At 38.9% G+C, this 21,933-nt stretch overlaps 4 protein-coding genes across 4 annotated transcripts; all 4 read right to left on the reverse strand.

Moving 5' to 3' along the window:
• Window positions 1–175: 175 nt before the first annotated feature.
• On the reverse strand, window positions 176–1,254 carry LOC126784453 (uncharacterized). Its single transcript, XM_050509915.1, has 2 exons — window positions 919–1,254; window positions 176–556 (listed from the first exon to the last, which is right to left on the reverse strand). Exons 1-2 carry the CDS (start codon window positions 1,252–1,254, stop codon window positions 374–376), a joined length of 519 nt encoding a protein of 172 aa, XP_050365872.1. The 3' UTR covers window positions 176–373.
• A 1,260-nt stretch (window positions 1,255–2,514) lies between these two features.
• On the reverse strand, window positions 2,515–3,850 carry LOC126783341 (protein OXIDATIVE STRESS 3 LIKE 4-like). Its single transcript, XM_050508794.1, has 2 exons — window positions 3,142–3,850; window positions 2,515–3,047 (listed from the first exon to the last, which is right to left on the reverse strand). Exons 1-2 carry the CDS (start codon window positions 3,462–3,464, stop codon window positions 2,648–2,650), a joined length of 723 nt encoding a protein of 240 aa, XP_050364751.1. The 5' UTR covers window positions 3,465–3,850; the 3' UTR covers window positions 2,515–2,647.
• A 6,441-nt stretch (window positions 3,851–10,291) lies between these two features.
• LOC126782572 (exocyst complex component EXO70A1) lies at window positions 10,292–13,417 on the reverse strand. Its single transcript, XM_050507840.1, has 2 exons — window positions 13,197–13,417; window positions 10,292–12,887 (listed from the first exon to the last, which is right to left on the reverse strand). The coding sequence occupies exon 2, from the start codon at window positions 12,878–12,880 to the stop codon at window positions 10,841–10,843; it is 2,040 nt and encodes a 679-aa protein (XP_050363797.1). The 5' UTR covers window positions 12,881–12,887; window positions 13,197–13,417; the 3' UTR covers window positions 10,292–10,840.
• A 2,791-nt stretch (window positions 13,418–16,208) lies between these two features.
• LOC126782065 (probable WRKY transcription factor 17) lies at window positions 16,209–17,943 on the reverse strand. The gene is made up of 3 exons (XM_050507225.1): window positions 17,093–17,943; window positions 16,692–16,817; window positions 16,209–16,569 (listed from the first exon to the last, which is right to left on the reverse strand). Exons 1-3 carry the CDS (start codon window positions 17,830–17,832, stop codon window positions 16,404–16,406), a joined length of 1,032 nt encoding a protein of 343 aa, XP_050363182.1. The 5' UTR covers window positions 17,833–17,943; the 3' UTR covers window positions 16,209–16,403.
• Between the last annotated feature and the right edge of the window lie 3,990 nt (window positions 17,944–21,933).

Raw genomic sequence — 21,933 nt, forward strand, 5'->3', positions numbered from 1 at the left:
CAGAAATGAGTAAATCTAAAATTGCTACATCTATAGAGGTCAGAATAATTGAAGGGTTAGAAAGGCCGGTTTCCTTACTAGTTTAGTTTATTCCTAGGTTTGCAAGGTCGAATTGGGAGGGTGTCACGTTAGTATTACTATTGCGCTTGATATTCATTTTGTTAAACCAATAGAGTTCTTGCCATAGAAGACATGAAAGAAGGCACAATATCACGCCATTCACATAGACTCACTGAGAATCGTTAATTAACTAAATTATAAACAATGGTATATAAAAACTGCAGAATTTTAGAATCTATTCCTCTGAAGCACATTATCTGTCAGTGCCAATCAACTAAAATTGGTATGAGAACAGGCAAGAATGAGTCCGACATTACTTGCAGAGTTTCAACTTTTTAAAATACGAAGATACCATCGATTTGGGGTAAGGTTTCGTCGCGAGACATGTTGGGAAGTTCTCCGGTTGCTCGATCCACAGTTTGTGCTCAATGCCACCAGCTTTGAGCTTCTCAGATAAATTCAAAATTTGGGGTTCTCCCTTCACCTCAAGAGTAACCTGCACAACAAATTGTTAAGAACACATTAAAACTAACACTGATCATCGAGACATCGACGACGCTAATAGTTCCAGCAGTCAATACAAGCCAATTGCCAAATTAAACAATCAGCACTACAATCTATAAGTAGCTTACAATCTACAATGATATGCCCGAGTTTTCAGTCTAGATCTCGATAACACAACTGAATGAGCAATAGTTTGAAACAACAAAACCTCAATATAACCTTAAATTGAGCCAACAGATTCTAGCTTGCATCTCTAGCTATGTAACTGTACCAAACTCTGAAGCATCGCACTGACGAAGAAACTGAAATCATGTTGACTGCTAATGGGGTGCATAACAGGATTAAGGGTTCTACCTTATGCATAGAATCAATGGTTGCAGGGCTGCAATACTGGAGCGTGTGAGGGTCGTCTTTGTGAGACCAAATGGCGGAGACGGAGGCATGGCAGCCCTGTGTCACCACACTGCCCAGCGGCCACGAGTCGATTAGGTCTCGCCGGAGCACCACGTACTGAACGACGACGTCGGCGGTCTCGGGTTTCGTGGTGTCCGGATTGGCTTCCGAGGCCGGTTGAGACATTGAGTTGAATCCGAGTCGGGAAGAAGGTTTTGGCACGAATCGAACTCGGGTGCTTGAGAGATGGGAAAAGGAGGGAGTGAAACGAAGTGGCGAGACGATACAGGCCATCATATAGTAGCATCAACACCCCGTGTACACCTTTATGCAAAATTAGTGTAAACTCGTATGCAAAAATTAGCGTACCTCAAAGACTTCGTAGACTCATAAGTTAATTTCTTTGTGCGAAATGCTTCAATTATGTAATGCGACATTATGTTTGATCACTATGATAGCTTCATGATTCGAATTTAGGTTGCGGAGCACACCGAACTAAGTAAAGAACATTGGTTACACATGAGTGACATGACCATGACCGCACAAGCATCCGCCTAAAACCATATCATATCCAGAGAACTTTAATATTTTCTCCATACATATTATAGGTTTCTTGGGCCTGGGTAGTTTCAAGGAGAAAATAAGGGCTGTGGTTTGGGGCACAAAAAATTTCCCAAGGCTCCCACATATTAATGGAGGTTATCAATGTGATTATCAATCATAACCCACAATATTAGACTGGTTTGGACCGTACCCGAAACACGTCGATTTTCCATTCAATTTTTCTCTTTTGAGAAAATGACTCGGTTGTCTGAAAATCTTTCAATAGATTGATTAGATTCAATTATTTTCCAAGAAATCCAAATTTCCTCTCACTGTCGCCCAAAAGCAAATTTGGTTTTTTCTGTTGACAGGTGCTTGTATATAACCAAAACTTCATTTAGAGTTGGGTGAGACGTGAAGGCAGTCAACCAAAGCAAGCACCACCACATCCTTGTTGCTTCATTAGAAAGAAATCCATTCCCGTTATTCGACCCTCATTTTCTCTAGTGGATTAGATAAGTTACCCCTTTCAGGCATTTTCAAACACGATAACGATCATTTAGGTTGTTCTTTCGCTTTTTCGGGCGATCGATTCCCCACTTCAATCCGTTTCGGTTGGGCTGTCTTCTTAGGTTGCATCGCCGTGACAAAATGCTTGAAGCTATTTGTCTTCTTCACCTTAACTTTATGTAGTCCTAGTTAAATTAATCTTTGTGTCCAGCTCAATCTTACTGAGAAAGATACCTTATTTTCTTGTTCCTTTTTTCTTATGGATAGGTATAAGATCAGGATAAATGATATAACGCAATATTTAAGGCCACCATATCTTATACCCAAATCTCGGCAGCTGCATTATTGACCGGTAGGGCAAATTCGTCTTTCTGCCCTATCCGAATCAGCTGATCAAAGTATATCCTTATCCTGTAACATAAAAAATGGCAAAACAATAACTCCAAACAGAAAACAAAACGAATCATATTACTAAAATACACATTTTATGTAATCAAAAAAAAAATACACATTTTATAATTTCATTTTTTTGATAGTGGGCTTTCAAGTTTCAATTACACAAACCCTACAACAACCAGAGACAAAAAAAAAAAAAAAAAACTGCCCCCATGCCAAGTGAGGGTGGTTTGGTTCTTGCTCAGTGTTCATGTCCTTGCAGATCTGAGAGGCAATAGCAACTCCTGGACTTGAAGCTCATCAATCCCCTGTCAAGCAATTTCGGTGTTCTGATCATGCGTGGCTCTTTCTCATCTGATGAAGATTGCCCTGATGATGGGTCTTCTTGCGTCTCTTCTGGTTCTTGTTCTTCATCTTCATTTAAGGATGCTAGTAATGGCATGGACTTTGGGTTTGGGTGGTTGTAGAAAGACGATGGTGACGACTTTCTCGACCACTTTGAGGCGATTAAAACCCTTCTTCTCTTGTTGAATGGGTTCTCTCTCTTCTCCAGCTCCTTCACCGTCGAAGCGGTCGTCACAACATCCGACAAGCTCGCAAATGATTTCGATTTTCCGGTGAAGTAGTTCGACAATCCCCTTCTGCATGGTCGAAGTAATTAGATCTGTAACTTAATTAAACTCTATTAAACACTTAAATTAATTGGGATCAAAGATTTCAGATCTAATCACTCACTTGATGGGGAGAGAATCTTCCAGAGAACTCATTGATCCCATACATGTCAGTCCCCCTGGTCGGCCGTTAAACTTGCTCTGAACCTCTTCGCTGTCAGTGACGTCACCGGACCCTTCCTTGGATTCATTCTCTTCGTCACTGTCGTCCGGAGCGCCGATGGACGAGGACGAACTGCTCAGGAACGAGTCTTCATGCTCCGATCGGGCCTTGTTGAGCTGCCCCAAAGCCCCGATCGCCGAGCCTCCGCCGCCTACGACGCCGTTCTGGTTGAGAAACAGACAGGAAGCCGTCGCCGCGGAGGTGGATCCCACCAAAAAGTCCATAACAAAAGCTGCAAAACTCCGGAGTCTGGTTTAGTTTGGTCGGAGAGTACGAGGTGGTGGGAAGTCAGATTAGTTTAGATGCGGTGGTAGAATTACGGATTTAGCCTTCGCCGCTGCGTCTCCTTCTGCGTTTGAGCTTCCAAACTGGGGTTGTAGTCATCAATTGGAAAGACGACCCTGGCAGGAGACAGACGACAAAACGCTGCGTTTTGGAGAGGGTTGAGAGGTAGAAGAAGGAGAAGAGTTGGAATTTGCCACAGTGTTTTGGATTTTTCTTTTGGTGAGAGAGATATAGAGAGAGGAGGATAAAAAAGAGAAACTGATAAATTAAGAGAGAAAGTGAAGAGAGAGAAGGGAACAGAAGTAAGGTAAAGGAAGAGGTGTATTTATATTGGAGAGCGCGATAAAATATGAGACAGGAGAGGAGGGGGGCTTTAAACTTCCGCCGGCGGTGAGATAGGGAAGGTGCCACGCCTTCGTCATGACGTGGCGACCGCAGAAAATTAAGGAACCAGAAAAAAGAAAATCGATTTTGTTTCTAGGACCGAAGGCGATCATGTTTCCCTTTCTGAGATCAAGTCCACAAATCTTCTACCACTCCTAATGCTACTTGGCAAAGTGCTATAACTTACTTACCAAAATTGAGAAATTTGAAATTATCTTCATGGAAAAAACGAATTGAAATTATTTTTGATAATTAATTGATCAATAATTTCCACTTCGGTTGTATGTATTCCATATATATTTGTCATACAAGTTATCACAACGTAATCTAGTTCTTAATAATTTATTTTGATATGGTTGTAACTTGTTTCTCGTTTCATTTTCATGTCGTTAATTTATACATACACAATTAATTTTCAAAAATAAAAGCACATGCACAATTCTCTTGGTGTAATACCACTTCAAAAACGAACATGGATATTAGATGAAATATCTACTAGAGTTGTGGTTCAAATTCCATTTCTTCTTGAGGCAGTTGTGAAAGATGGAGGACTAGTTTTTTTTTTCCCTTTTCTTGTTCACATGGAATTTGTCAAACCGATTTGGTTCCTATCTTATCTCTGCCATTAAAATATGAACAGACGGAAAAAAAACAAATCATGTCAAGCATATATTTCTAGCAAAAAAAAAAAAGGGAAACCACAGTAAATATCTATTTGTTAATTAGGATTAACAAGTATTACGGTCGGTTAGGGCATGACGAGGGTGTAATATATAGAATCTTGTCCATGTTGCCTTAAAAATATATGAATATCTCTGCTGGCTAAATTAGGAGCTGGATTTTCTTGGTGCAACTAGTAGTTAATGATGTGATTTATCATTACGAAATCCGTGGATAATAAACTACCACATGGTCTATCTAAGGTTTTTGTTAAGGCTCAAAAACATCAACAAATAAAACATAGAATTCACGACGGGTCTAAATATAGACACTGAATTATAATATCATGTGCAATTAACGTCTTTATTTATTTTTTTCAAGGTGCATAATGTATTGATTCATATCGTATACAGTGAATATGCATGACTTTTATTTTTGAGGTGAAAATGACACAAGCCTACTAATGTATTTGTAAACTTTAATCCGTGGTAAATTATAGTTTGGCCTCCATTGGCATCTTCTTCTTGTCCTCGTAAGTCACTGGTCATATCTACATGATATCATATTTGTCCAATAAATATGATCTTTGCTCGATCGAGTCGCCACCCAAAACAACCACACAATGGTTAGGTTTTGGATTAGCTTTAATAATACCAACAAGGGAATATTTAAAGCAAAGCAATGAAACCCCATAGGGGATATGATTTATGGGGTCCCTATAGGAAATTGTCTAGAATTCACTTCAATAATGAACGCGACCAATTATCTAAGCTGTGGTTGATAATGCAATTGGCAGTATCATCAACACATGGATCCCTTTTCATTCAAATCTTATCAGTCTTGGATGAACAGGTAGGCAGACACATCCCATCTTGGAGAATTGATGCCAGGGTAAAATTATAGCTAAATTTGATAGGTAAGAAAGAAAGAAATTTTGAAATAAACAAAAATACGAAATTACAGCTAGTCAGCCACACTCCTTACAACCACCTATACTAAGATGAGTTTTATAATGAATAACTAAACATTCATTTTTTCGTACAATTTTTTTAAAGAGGGTAAATGTTTAATAACAGCTCATTAGTTTTTAATTTGCTATTTTACAACATAACACCTCACTCTCGAGTACATCAAAACCTTATACATGTTATAAAACAACCAATACAAAATCTAAAAAATAGATGCCGTAAGATGTAACTAATCATTAGAAAAGAGCAAAGAAGGAGAGTTACTAATTCTAAAAAAAAAACATGCAAATGTTGTGAACTCGACGGAAGAAATACTTGACAAGTCTCAACGCAATAAAAAACATTTCAAGGGATATGTGAGTGATTCATCAAAAGTAAGAGGTCTAGATTTGTAAAAGCACGGAAGATTTGGGTAATTGGGTTCACTTGTTTATGCTTGAGGACAACTTTGACACAAAGAAGCACCCAAATTATTATTATTTATTTGTTAAGCGTTACGAAGGTGGACTTTGCCCCATTGGCAGACACATATTCTAAGTTTCTAACCTATGCTTGTTAATTAAGAAAATTATATACGTAACAAAATTATTTGATTGGTGGGTACGAGGTCAAGCCGAGAAGACCGACTAGTTATGGACTGAATTTGGTACTTAATTTTGTATAAATTATAAATTTAAATTCTCAAATAATTTAATTAAAATGTTTAATAAATCAACTTATTTCATAATTCATAAACTTCAATGTAATTTTTAAGTAGGTTAAAAAAATTGTAAAAATAAAATTTTTAAAAATAGTTGCTAATTAAATATACAAACACATATTTTAAAAGAATCACTAGGGGCCAAACTGGCCGTAGTGGCCTAGCAGTTAGCTCATTCGCATATGCAAACCTACTGTATCTTATCCTGGATAAACTAAATAAAATCCATGATCAATAATTTAAGCAAAGTAATATGAAAATTGCCTTCATGCCATTTGAATTGAATGATCAACTGTATTGGAGTATGAAGAAACCCATACCTTAAATGTCGTGTTCTATATCTTGTCATGTATAGGAGACGTGGGTAACTTTAAAGCTAGAGAATGACTAAAATGATATGTCACAGTCTCATCGTCCCTAGTCCTCCAATATAAGGAAACGATGCTATGCATGAGATTGATGAGAACATAGTCGTGTTGTTTCATTATCAGATTATTAATGGCACTTCTTATCCTTATTGGCATGGTCTTCCTCGTCATCATGCATGTCCTTCATTTCCGGACAGTATAAACCTAACTTGTAAGACTTGATAAAATGAGATTGAGAGAGACACAATGGTCTTGATTTGCGTTTATAAAATCTATTTACCATACAAACAAGGAATTAATCAACCTTCTCAATTCTCATAAGAATTGAGCACCTGGGTCGGAGGAGATGAGAAACTTGGATACGAGTAAAATGATATATTGCCTAAGTATATTGTTCTACGACTTTCTCAATTGTTAAATATGATACATGACAACGTCTTACATGCTCAAAATATCGGTACTTTAACACATTAGTAATATAATAATTATTAACTGTTATTAAAAATTCAAATATAACAGTTAAAATTAATATCTACATAGCCGAGAATCGAAACTTTGAGCACGGAAGAATTTGGATCATGGGAGACTTCAACCAAATATCTAAGATGCCGGCCGGCCAATCAAAAGGTAAAGAAAGGTCCCAAGTTTTTAATCCAAAAGATAATAGAGTTTCAGATTTGCAATTTTCCTGATGAAAAACCTAGTAGAGCACACCATTTCCAGTCTTACCAGCTAGCCTAATAAAGACAAAAATCGAAAAGATCTCCAAGATCAGCCAAGAATCAAGGAGAATGAAACAAGTCGTGGTCTTTCTTTGATTTCCCAGGTTCCAATAGCAACTGCAAGCCTGCTAGAAACAAGAAGCAACTCAATCATGTGTTCTATATTGATAGAGCATCAAAACAAATTGGTTACCAATATGGACTGACTATTTCAATCACCATAGCAAACATCATAACAAAACATGACCGGTCTGGAGATCATTCCTGCTAGTATCATGAGAGACATTCTAATCCCACTCTAATTTTACATGCAAACAACAGCAAGATCGGGAAATCATAACTTAAGAAAACGGAAGGGACAAGAAAAAAATTATTCGCAACCTCTTTGCAAATTAGAAGCAAAACCATCCCTGAAGTTAATTTATATTGCAAATACGTATTTCTTCAAGTTCTCAATAGACATGGTAATTGTTCTATGCTGGCCAATGCACTATTGGAATAAGTACTTATTGATGCTCTCATGAGAAATGGTAATAGACTAATAGTCATGTGTTCGAAAGGAAGATTAAGTAATCAATAACAGGTTCTGTAAAATGGCAGATAACAAACTGATACTAATCAAATGCACGAAAAACAGTAAAATGGAGAATACCAACCAGCAGTTGAATTCAGAGAGCAAACAATTATCCCAACTTGGGCTTCTTTCGGCTTTGTGATGAGGTCTTGGTATTTTCAACGTTCTCTTTCTCTTCGATCCAAATTAGACTCTTCATATTAAAAAAATTAAACATGGCTCCCCTCAATCATATACATGCCAAGCTTTTCTTTTTCTTTATGATCAATCCTCATGAGCACATTCCCTTTTCTAGTCCATAACAAGCCAACTGTGCCACATTCCATAGCATACCAAGTGCAGCGTGCTTTGTCAAGCAGTGGCATGACAGGCAAGTTGGAAAAATCCAGGTTATATAAAGCTTGGTCCAAGAGTCATGCACGCCATATTCTCTCATCACCCAAAAATCAACAGACAGAGGAGAAGCATTGTCATCTGCAGAACTTGACACACAGAGACACCCTCCATGAACCCCTAGCTGGCCGCAGTTCAAACTCCTACCATCATCACCAAGATTTAGCGGCTGCATTAACCGGAACTCCTCCCTGGCCAAATCAAAAGCAACTAGATCGCATCTGGAATTGCCAGGGTTACTTGGCCAATGAAACGCCTCATTCGAAAGAGTCCCCAGACCATCAAAAAAATTTCTTCGCCAAGGCTATCAATATCAGCATCAACCGTTCTCCAAATGGGAGCTCCTAGTGATAAAATGCGCACTTCCTTGAGATTTCCCTCCCCCTCTTCTTCTTCAAAAACAAGCACATTGCATATCAGAACCTTGTAGCTGCCCGCGGCCGAGGAATAGCCAGCACCGAAAAGCATCGGCACAATGCTAAAATCCGAGGAATAGTCCGAATAGACAATATCAGGCAGCCTAGAAAGTCGAAGCTCACCGGTTGCTGCTCTAAAGGAAAATGCAGCTTCCTGGAAGAGGAGGGACCGTGTCCGAACCACGGCGACTCCAAGTCTAGGGATTTGAGCTTCGGAGGGCGGTTGCAGCACACGAGGATTCTGTGACTCCGTGAGTAATGGATTTCTTCGTAGAGGCTCTTTCAAATTGAGATTTGGCGAATTTAGGGTTATAGAGTATAAGGAACGTCATTGTTTTGAAACGGAGGTGAATCGAATTAAGGATTTGACGGGAAGCCTAGTGAGGATGTTGTTCTCTATAATATGTTGGGGTAATTCCTTTGCCATTGTTACTGCTACAAATAATCTAGTAAGCTATTTCAGTTGCAAGAAAGATGAATTTAAAGTAGAGAAATTATATGCGTGCGTATACATACAAATATGAATTCAAATTGAAATCATTACGTGAATTCAAACAGATATTCATTAGGTAATATTATGCTAGAGAATTAGATACCCGAACAGATTCGAAGCCATTTGCAGAAAGGTTCAAGTGTTAGAATTTGCCGCTACTACCCAGTACTACTGATATTTCACAAATATTATCAAAATACTGAATAAAACGTCATTATTTTGAGATATGTAACGTTTTAAAAATAAGATTATGAAATGTGTTGTAGTATTTTATTTATTTTTCTACTCTAAATAGTTATATAAAATAAATATTCAAAATACATAATATTTTTTATTTTAATTGTCTCATATAATGCTAATGGGCCGGGTCGGCCCGCTTCTTGGCCTGGTCCAGGCCCGGGTCTAGTCCGACATGGGCTTGAGCCATGAACCGGACCGGGTTTAATATTTAAGCAAATGGCCCGACAAGATAAATAAATAAGCCGGTACGAGCACGGTTTTGGCCCGTTTACCACTTCTAGACGTGGTCATTGCGAAATGGATCGATGATAAGAGCGAGACTGATTACACGAGTAATAAGCGGGCTGTCATTGCGTTTTATATGTGCTTGAGTCAATTTTTGGAATCAAAAGCGGGTTTCTTTCGATATTTTTTTTAGGGTTTTAGTGCAAACTAGAAATCCTTGCATATCAGATGGTATTTCCTTTTTTAGTTAGAGCATCAGTTCATTCGGAGGATGTTTGGATTTTTGTATCATGAATAACAAGGAGAAAAGATGAAGCTCTTGCTAGTCTGGGAGTTCCTGATGATATTTGGTTAGACGAGGCTCCTGTTATTATTTAGGATTTACTCTACGGAGATAATGTTTGGTTAGATAAGACTGTGCTAATATTTAATATTTACTATACAGTACAATGATAATCAGGTTTATGTTGTTTAGCGGGATTTAGGTCACACGTCTCCCCCCATGTCTTTCATAAATTCTAATAATAATATTACGGGAGGCACCTAACTGGGACTAGGTACTCTGCTTTTCAGAAAGAAAGAAAAAAGATAAACAAGAGGGGGTCAGGGGTGGATGATTAGAACAAAGCTTGAAGCAGAATGATTACATCAGTGAACAATACTCCGGTAGTACAAGGCTGTTTTACAAGTTCAAGTTTTCATTTCATAAAACAATAACAAGCACCTAATGAAGGTGACTAGATTATGACCTTCTCCAGATAAATAGCAATAATAACTTAAAATCAAAGGTAGACGTCTTGATGTACTTTATAACAAAGAATTTAACAACTGCCTAAGCTCAGTAACCCAACTAAAGATCGAATGAAACAAGAATGTATGACTATACCTGAATATATTATCTACCCTGGGATCGAAATTGGATGGTATTATTTTGTTCATCAGTGGGCATGGGGTCTAGAACCCCGACAGGGAGCAGAGCAAACAGGACATGGTTCTTCATCAGATTCAGATGCTTTGCAAGGACTCCATATGTTGGAGAATTCTCGGGCAATCTGATAGGACGATTTAATCCAGGCCACTGAGGAGGTCAGTATGTACAAAGTGAAAGCTAACCATCTGGAAGTTAGGATAGTCCTGTTGAGGATTCCACAACAAACAATGTAGTTGGATGATTATACAACTGCAGAGGTAGTACGTCGAAGATCTTTTACTCCACTGTCGAAGTTCCCACTCAGCTGCCTGGTACCTTTGAAACTACCATATCTCAAAGGCTTTGGCTGAAAGAGAGACATAAGCATTTTCTCCAGAGTCTGCACTGAATACTTTGCATACTTGTTTGAACTACCGTCTTGCTCAACCAAGGGACCATAATTCTGCATGTAGCTTCTGTAAACAGGCACAACTGCCTGCACTATGAGCTGGCATGTCTTCTCCCTTAGATCTTTGTCTGACACTATCCAATTTGACTGTCGTTTATACATTTCATCAAAGTTTTCATTGAAGGTTTTCAGTCTCTTCTTGACAAGATCACGGGCGGTTGCACGACCACCTGAGAAGAGAATTAGACCCTCCCTACTTAAATGACTAGGAAGTTTCCCCCAGCTGTCTCTCAAGAATACCTCGGCATAATACCCCTTATACTGTTCATGTTCTCTTAGCCAAGAATCCCCCAGCAAAGCTCCCAGCTTAGTTCCTTTTAGGCTCCTGTACAGATGCCAGTGGTTGTTCATGGCAAAAAGGTTGGCCAAGGAGGGATCTTCATATAACTTCATCCAAGCCTCCAAGTTTTGCTCAATCGCTTTGGCAATTTCTATAACCTCATTAATAAGGAGTTTCTCTTGAAACTTCTCATGCTTCCAACTTCGATGGATGATCAGAACTTGAGTTAAGATTGGCTTATAATCATCCCCAAGCAGTTTATTACAATAGTCAGTAATGAAACTGACCAACTTTGGAACACTCCCGTCTGGAGGAGGTGGGTTCTGCCTTTGTAACTCCACCTGAAGAAGAAGTTCCCAAAAAATTTCAGCAGCTCCATCAATGACACTCTTAATGAGGTCCCTTGTCAAGTTTTGGATCTCAACACATGCTCCTCCTCCAAATAGCCGGTTAAAATCAAGTCTCAATTTGTTCAGAGATGCAAATATATCCAACAACTTCAAAAGTTTTATTGGATCTTTCTTGCTATCTGTTACAGTCTTCCCAAACTGAAGGAATGCAAGGATACCAGCCTGAGCCGCTATCTTTGCGAAACAACCCATCCACACATCCAATCCAATCCTCTCAAAGACATCATTGCACAGCTTATACTCAGCCTCAAACAAGTGTTTCACTGCAAACTCCAAATGCTTTCCCCACTGGGCTATATACCCCTCTATGCTTTGCACATCATTAAACTCCGCAATAGATATCTCAAGGTAATCCAAATTCAGAGCCTGTAAACTTGCCCTTACATTTGAACTTCTAACTTCAACATAAATAGATATACACTTTTCAAGATTATTATTAGAAATCATTCGTCCAATAATAGCTTGCAACTTCTGTATTACCATGACAGGTAACGGTGACGGCGCAATGCAAGCCTGGTCTCCCAGTGATGAGGACGAGGACATTGGAAGTGGCATGCTGTGTTCCGTGAGGAGCCGCCGGAACTCATTTTCTAACTTTTCCAGGGCAGCCTCCAAAAGCCCCCCATCAAGATAAGTCTTTCCCTCATCACTCTGCAACTCTCTAAGACTTTTCAACGACTTCTTCAGATTCGAAAGATACCGCTTATCTGCAACCGCATTATCCTCCAAGTACTCTACTATATCCTCCAACCACTGAATTGCCAATCCACAATTGTCACCCAGAAATCTTAAAGCCTCTTCCAAACGCTTCAACACCGATAAATACCCTGGAAGATCACTACTGGGATCTGACAACAACGACTTCTCAAGCCCATGAACAGCATCAAACACTTTAAGCACAGCCGCAGCAGGGCCAACAGCACGGTTGATGTGACCTCCAACAGAAGCAAGGGCCTCCTTATCAGCCCGAATGGGCCGAACCGCAGCTTCAAGAGACGGTAATCTCTGGTTAATCTCTTCAAATCTGGACCCTGCCTTCTCCAGAGCCAACCCCAACCCCTGTGACTTCTGTAAGCTCAGCCTCAGTGACTTGCTTGCAGATATCAAATTCTGAATGCTGTTATCACTCACCGGTTGAGCCATTCAAATCCTAACCAATCCAACAAGAAACCCCAGTAATCAAATCTCTGAAACTCACTACTCCTCACTCAAATTCAAAAAAAAAAAAAAAGTAGAAGTAAAGCAGCTAAATATAAACATAAAGCTTAAAACTTTATTATCTCTAAAAGCTCTAAAAGCGTGATTCTGCCAATTTCTAACCAAACCTCATCTGGGTGTTCACCAAATTTCACAACCAACAAAACCCAACACAGATAAAACTTTACTCACACACCAACTAAACCCAAAAACACAGCAAACCAAAATCAAGATAAGGAATGAAATAAAGCAAGAAACTTACTTGAAGAAAAAGAGAGATCCAGGGCAGCCGAGTTGAATCAGACACTGAACCGGGTCTTCAGCAATCACAGAGAGAGAGAAAGAGGGGGGGGGGGGGTGATACAGAAACCCTAACTAGAGAATGGGAATGAGAGCAGAGTCTGAGAGGAAGAACTTTACAGGTTGCTATTTTTCGCAGAGTCCGACGAGAAGAGCCAAAGTGGTTGACAGTAAGACACAACTTTCTCTCTTCTAACTTGAACACGGTTAGTCTCTCACACACTCTCTTAAACATTTGCCAGCAGAAACTAACTCTATTTTTCTTGTTCCTTTTTTTGTTTTGTTTTCGTTTTAGGCTTTTAAGCTTTGTGCCTTTCAGCCTCCACCGTATGATGTTGAAATTTCAAATAATGAATAGCTTTACACAGAGGATCTGAGTGCATCAAGCGGTCAAAAACAATTAGAAGCCAAAATATACTTTGATTTAACAAATCAGTGATTTCAAAACCGAAATTATTTTATGGTCAACAATTGTTGGGTTTTAGGGTGGAATTGACAGCTTTATGAAGATACACATAATCAAATTTATACAATGAGAAGTTTTACAAAGTATTATGTATAATCTGTCTATGTCTTCTAGAATACTATGAGAGGTTTGGAGAAATAAAAGACTTATATAATAGGTATTAGGTAAGTATAGACATTGGTTTGCTCGGATACTATAAGTCGATCCCTCTAGATAGTAACTAGCTTTTTCCATTTGTTTGTTTGTATTTAGAAGATTTTCTTTTCATTACTCAGGATATTAAAAGTTAATTACGTGTGTATTTATTTTATATTTTAGGTCGAATATGATACTCTCCTCACTATGAAAAGCTGTAAGGAAAGTTTCATCCTTTCTTGGGCACTCTGTTGTGTAAAGTCAAGAGATTAGTACAACAAATCCAACTAAAATAGAAATGAGTAACATGGTTGTACCATCATTTGGCCAGATTTGTTGATTCTAGTCCCGTGTATTCAGTTTACACTAATACCAAAAACAAATCATATTCACATGGGAAGATACGGTTCCTTCATTTTCACATATACAGTCAATATAGCCAGTAGTTGATCTTAGAAAAGGTTGTCCTAATTTTATGATAATGTCTTCATTGCAAGTAATATACCAATCCTTGCAAGTTTTCATTGAATCTCCCTTGATCTGGTTTTCATCTAAGTAAAATGTCACCCCTTTTTCAGGACTTCCACTACAGAAAGATAGAGGAAAGTAAATGAATAATTGCTAAAGCGTACTACTCTGATCCAGAAAGACATGAAGAATATTCTACTGCACAATAAAATTTATGTTTCCTTTGACATCATTCCAAATAATTCCATTAATCTCTCTTGTTCTCTTTTCATCTGATCATAATGCAAAAGTCATTATTACTAAACCTGTAAATATCTCCATGAATCCATTCTTAGGGACCCATGGGACTGATGAGAGTGAAACTCCAAGCTATTTCTGAGTGTGAAATAAAGGAGAGTGATGGTTTCCTGTTATCTCCTTCAACAAAATGAATTTTTTTTTGATGAGTGTCTCATTATCTTAGTTGGCCTGTTCACCATGATTGCACTGCCTCTATCTATCTATGACCATCACCTTGCAATGATCATCAAACCAGAAACTGTGCTTACTGCAGCAACTGCACAAAGCTCACAAACAGTATGTAAACGTTTCTTGACTCCCAAGCTTGCGTATTGAGTTCAAGAGCTGCATCGACATTCTTAACGCCCGAAAATCTTAATTACAGATACTGTCATTAAAAACTAAGGAAAACAAATAAGGGAAGAAATTTTATTCCCTTATACTATTTTAAACCCAAGTGATCTGGAGAGTTATTACGGAGTTAAGCTACGTACACAATGGATTTGGATCTCCCTAAAGTGCTACAATACTTATCATGATAGTTATATAACCAGTATTAATGCTTCGAGCTCGAGCCCTTCTATATGATCTTGTCAATTTTGGATGCCCTAAAGGGGTAGAGGCTTCAGTTTGTAATTTTTCTTGTTGTATCAAGAAAAAACTCCACTAATGACAGGTGAACCTCATTGTTGAAAGCATCATTAAGCTCCAATTGTGACAGGTTCATTCTGATTCACAATCGGACTATCCGATTCCAATTTGGATTTCAGCCCAAATCGGTACAGAGGGCCCATCTCACTTGAGTGACTTGACCAAGAAGTGAAAGAACAATTAATTTCCACTGATCAATCCAATTATGCTGTGCGCAGTGATCCAGCATTAGGTTCCAGCTATAAGCTAATGAGCATGGCCAACAATCATTAACAAGTTTCAACTACTAAGCCCATTGCTTATTTCCAACTCTAAAAATAGAAAATGAATCAAATTATCTAGGTTGTCACCTTATTCACCTTCCCTCCTATCCATCATGAATTCACATAAATGAAGTCAACCCCTCAATGTTCTTTAAATCAAAACAAGTTATTATATGTAGCTCAGTTTGGCAGTGCATTATTTTGGTGCATTAAACAGGTAGTTCACAAGGGATCACACACGTTATTGACACGTACAAGACAAAGTAGAATTGGTTATGTAGCACCAGTGCATTAAGATAGACTTTCATAAAATATCTTGGTCCAACCCACAAATCAATTGGGATACTAATGTTAGTAATGTAACACATAAGTCTTCTTTCACTAGATTAAAAGATTGCACCTTTTTTTTTCTATAAAAAAAAAACCAGCAGCTAGTGCCTAATGTCCACCACTAAGGAGGAGCATTCTTTTGACTTGAATAACAAAAGCATTCCAGTTCCACCCACCTGGCACCAATTCATTTCATTTAAGTAAACAAACACCCAACTAATGTAATCAATAAACAAATTGACACCCTAATCTTTATTCCTAAGTCTTCATGATTCCCCCTTCTAATTTCTACTATACTCTATTGACTTTTGGGGCACATTGGATGCCCCTCTTTCTTTACCTCTAAGACTCAAAAGAATCACATACCAAAAAATAGATAGAGTAAACTTAAATCTTAAATTGATTAAGGTCTCTTTGATTAATGACAGATTGAGATTCTGCCCCATTTTCCCTAGTTAATAAATAACAAACAAACAAAAAGGAAAAAAATATTTACATCCATCCTCTCCCCATCAACTACTTGAACGTTACACAAAACAAAGCAAGAACCCTCTCATCATTCCACCCCCTCTTTCACTCACGCTGATGAGTCGAATACCAACCCAACTCCCCCACTCACATTCTCCGGTGCGTGCCGATGCTCCCCTTCGTACGTTACGATCAGCATTGCCGGATCATCCGGTGCTCGCTCCACGTGTTTCCTCGCCGGACAACCCCTCACTGTACTACACTTGTAATAACCCCTGCAAAATCAAAAATCACAACCACATGAGAATTCGCCACAATAATGACACGGCGTGCAAGTATGCGATGCAATATCAGTTATATTGTAATTGTAATATAAATTATGAACCCAGTAAACCACCTTGGGTAAGGTGAGCCTTTGATCGGCTTCTGGCCGTACTTCCTCCACGAGTACTCGTCCGGTGGAATATCGGCGATCTTTGAACTAATCGCCGGCACTCGGATTGTTTTCTTCACCCGATTCTTCCTGTAATTAAAATTTATAAACAATTGAATTAAAAAAAATTCTCAAGTCTTCAGTCAAAGCTTAATCAATCAACGTCTTTTAACCCCATGCGTAGGGCAAAAGAAGATAAAAGAGTACAGTTTTCAGCAAGCAGCGAATCTTATCACGTTCTCGTCAACGCGTGACCTGCCCCATTTCGCGGGGCCCACCAACCTAACGCGTTGACTATAAACCCGGACGATTCGACTCACTACTGAAAACTCACCAAGGGAAAGAGAGAGGACCGACTCGTTTACCTTCTCTTGGAGCAGTGGCACTTGCCCGACCCGGAAGCAGATCCGGACACGGAGAGCTTGCAGGAGACGTCGTCGGAGTGGTCGTGCTCGTGGCACCGCTTCTTGATCGGCGCGGCTGAGAGCGGCGGCTTGGCGCCGGAGACGGCCGGCGCAGGCTGCGTCATGAAGAGGCCGAGCTTGCCGTTGGAGACGCTGTTGTCTCCGGTTATCGCCGACGACATGAACGATGAGCTCGACGAGACGCTGAACTCGATATCGGCGCACTGCTTAGGGTTGGATGACGTCAGAACGTTCGGCCGGGTGAAGTCGAGCGTCATGGAGTGAGCGAAGTTCGTCTCCGCCGCAGCCTTCACAGTCGCCGGAGCGGCGGCGAAGGGAGCCGGAGCCAAGCTGAGGGTTTGCAAGGGAGGGAAGGCGGAGGAGGAGGTGGAGGGTTGAGATGAAGAAGATGTAAAGTGCTGCTGATGATGCTGATGGTGATGAGCCGGAACGGAGACCGGTCCGCGCCTGAACCGGGCGTGGCCGGTCCGGTTGAGCAAGGAAATGACCTTCTTGAACTTGGAGACGGTGTGGTCGGTTAGGTCAGTGCAGTCGAGGCGAGAAGAGGGTTGGTTAGTTTGTTGCTGATGAGAGAGGTAACGGATCAGGTGCTCCATGCTCTTCAAGCCTTGCGATGCGGCCTCCTGGATAGCCTTCTGATCTTCCATCTTCGGAAAGCTGCCCATCATCTCCACCGCCATTTTTTCCTCTCTAATCCAAAACGCTGCGTTTTTTAACGGCGAGGGAGAGCTCAGCAAACCATGGGCGAGGGAGAGCTCAGCAAACCATGGGCGAGAGGAGAGAGGAGGTTTTGAGTCGGAGGAGGAAGGGTTTGAGTGGCTTGGGGTGAGGGGGTCTGATATAGGAGGGGGAGAAAGGTGACCGGGTGACCGGGGGAGACGGTAGTGGATAGAGGAGTCAAAGTGGGGCTTGTGACCGGACGGCTGAGATGGGGTTGAAGATTTCTAGGGATGGACTTTAGAACAATTTTCTAGATGGGAGGGGTGGGACCCGGGGGTGGGGGCAACTAGGAAGACGCTATCTCGTGAGGTGCATTAAAAATGAAGGGATGACATTTGACCAGAATAGAGTGTTGGGGTTGGACTTGGCTACAAGTGTATGACTTTTATTAATCACTGTGAGCAAACTTCACAAAGCTTGAAATTTGTTGTTTAATTGATGTTATATAATCTAATGGAGATTGTGGTTGGATGTTGGAACTCTTATAAAATCTTCCTCATATTTTCTATATATAAAAATAATATTTTTTAAGAGTAATTATCTTATTTGTTATTGTATTTGTGATATTTTTCCGATAACATAAAATATATATAATATTTCTTTAATATTTACGATATATCCGGATATATTTTAGATATTTTAGAGAAATATCTGAAATTTTTCACTTAAAAAAATTTAACTCAACTTGAAGATGTCTGAGACTCTCTTTGATATGAATTTTTTTATTAATTAATCATCTCGAGCCTCGAGAGATATAAAAAAATAAGACTATAAGAGTAATCTTTCAATTGGCTTATTTTTAATTTTTCATAAAAGATATCGAGATGAGAAGTGAAAAGTTTTAATTCTTAAAAGTCAAGCCATATCAGTGACCAGTGACCAGTGCTCTCCTTGACCTTGAGGGAATCCAAAATAAAGGGTCACAACGTAGTCTCATGAAGTTGGAAAAACTCGTATACTACTACAACATGAAGTTACGGCTACGTGATAAACCAGCAAAAAATAATGTGATCAATGAAAACAACTATATCAATCTAATTCATGTTGCTAGTGAAACACTTCAAAATGACATTGATCCCTTTCATGATTGGATTATGTATGCATACCTCGATGATGAAAATGGATCCACATGTCGTAGAAAATGCAACTAATTTTGGAATTGATGTAAACAAAATATTATCTGATATAGTTAGAGACCCGAAAATGATTATGATAATGCTATTGTGTGGGGTGGTGTAGCAACTCTATATAGTTCAGATAATGATGATGGTGGTGGGGGTGGTGATAGTGGTGATAGTGATAGTGGTAATGGTGACGGTAGTGGTGGAAGTCGACAAGGTGGTGGAGATAAAAAGTTTAAATATGAACAATCTTATGTAGGTAGAAGATTTGAGCAGTTTACTTATGAAATTAATTTTGATCATATTACCCAAAATGAGAATCATGGATCTATAACATGTGGTCATGGTGCGCAACAACAAAATATGTGTGGGAGAATGATAAGAGGAGTCATTAATGATCAAAGTATTTTATATGATGTTAGTTCAGTTGCCTTAAATTTTGATTATATCAGTTTAGGCACATAGCACAGTGGGATGTCTAACGAATTACATGAAGTCAACTATCAATCTGGTCATCGTATTTACAATTATGGTCAATTTGGAAACATTTATGATCAATTATCGAGTTGGGTTCATCCTTACTATCCCCTTCTCGGAAAACACTATTGGTAGCTCAAAAAATATACATGACTATCATGTTAACTATTACAATTCGTACTATATGGCTCGTATGTATTGAGCAGAGTATTGTAGTTTTGTTGACTAACGTGCATCTTTTCAAGTAGCTATAACCTCTTTTTAATACTAAATAAAATTAATAATTGTATTTGCTTGTATGTAATTCAATAATACATAAATAAATAAATTCGGAAGATGAACAATATTTGTTTTCTTCTAATGTCCCCGATATATCTGATATCTCAATTAAAAAAATATATATATCCCCCGATACCGATATTTTGAACCTTGCTCTTACCTATTTCGTAAAATCTTTTACTGATTGTATTTGTATTTTTACTTTGAATCACTACAGCAATACTGGCAGGACCTACGACCATTGTGAAGAAAAGTCGCACTCGCCCTTCATCATCGTAAGAGATCAAACGAAGAAAAAAAAGGGTCATTGGCAGCCCTCATATACATGAGGCAAAAGAGGAGATGAAAGCTAGGGCGAATAGACTATCGAGGTAGGGAAAACGAGTCAATTACTTCGATTCTAAGTTGATGTGTATTTCGTAACCTAATAATCTTTCGTCTTTGATGTAAATCTATGATCTTCCATTCGAGTGATTTGACTTTGCACACAATTACTAAATTCAGAATTATTGAGGGACGTCTAACAACAATTATTTTGTTGTGGCCATGTTTGATGTGCATACGATTTGATTCATTGTTAAGAATATTTGGGTGGATACGAAAACACAAATCAAATCAGATCTCCTATTCGATGCTTCTCATTGACAAAGAGATAGCACCATATGCCATAGTTTATTCTCCTCCTAAGCAATGAGCTTGTATCACAAGCTGAAAGTCAAATAAAATAGGTTGTCTATACATCCATTTTATAGCAAATCTTGAAGCTTGTGAATGAATCCCCCAATACATAGCACCGGACTGGCAAATGTGACTTATTCACGTATTTAATTATGAGTCAAGAACATCCTAGTTGTTTTGATCTGTATGAATCGTATGGTTCACATAACATTGGGTATTGAATATTGAGTAGTTCTTGGTCGATTCAAGACATTTATCATATTCCTAATATATAAAGTAAATAGTAGATCGTCTAGCTAGCCACTTAAAATATGATATACTTCCATCTAGATGAAACAAGAACTGATTAGCAGAGTGGAATATTATCAACAATTTATACATCACGAGTTCGCGACTTGTGACTTATATTAGAGGGAGAGAAAATTTACCATGCCCCGTGTTACAATTCACTCACTAGTCACCAATTAGAGTCTCATGTTTTGAATTTTTATGTTCCGGATGCTATTGTCTTGAGAGATTTCAAACGCCTTATACTCAGCATTTTGGAGTAACATTTAGTCATATATCTCATTGAGATTTAAACTTATAAAATACGGCGAACTGAGATTTAAACTTATAACACTAGTTTTTCATGCACCCGCGTGTGCGCGTGGGTAAGAACTGTGCTCGTGCGACCGTATTTTATTTTCCGAAGTTACATTTCACACATACATATTGTCATGTCAAAAGATACAAAAACGAAAAAAAAAATACATAAATGAAATGCGGGCGTGGGTATGAGTTTCCCAGTTAGGTTGTGTTCCAAACCCCTTAAAAAACATAAATATTATGTTATATGAGGAAAAAAAGAAGAAGATTAATTTGCAGGTGGAAACTCCTGCCTTCTGGCCCCTTAATTACCAATTTAATTGCTAAAAGCAAGTTTTTTTATACTAATTGGAAAAACTAAGTTGATCGAGGACGGTTTTCCTGACTTCAACTACTTATGTAAGAACGTGGAGAGAATCCACATTGTGCACTTCAAAAACCAGAAACTATATCCCTGTTTTCTTTTTGCTAATTTCTTATTTAATTTTGCATTTGATAATAATGACCAATTTCTATGATAATATCTTTTCCCATTTTTCTTTATAACATGAGTATTTTTAACCGATTATTGTAATGGAGATCCTTACCCCAGTGGCCCAACTCATGATGGCCCGAGAAGAGGCAACAAAATTGGGCTTGAATTGTTGAAAACGCAGTTGCACCATCACCATTCACCACCAAAACATACAACGTCGCTGTTCCTTTCTCTTCTAATTGACATTTCACCTTGCTCAGATAAACCAAGGTTGCGTTAGATCCAAGGGAAGCAACCACACGTACCACCCCAACCACAGAGAGCGGGGCCTTCCTGACCTCCATAGCCAACTGAGCAATTCACGCACCAAAACCACGACGCTTTGTTAGAAATCGAGCTGCTGCTGAATCCAGGTAACCTATCGATCTCGTTTTCAATGTTCA

This window comes from Argentina anserina, chromosome 2, assembly GCF_933775445.1.
Source record: "Argentina anserina chromosome 2, drPotAnse1.1, whole genome shotgun sequence".
Taxonomy (NCBI): Eukaryota; Viridiplantae; Streptophyta; class Magnoliopsida; order Rosales; family Rosaceae; genus Argentina; species Argentina anserina.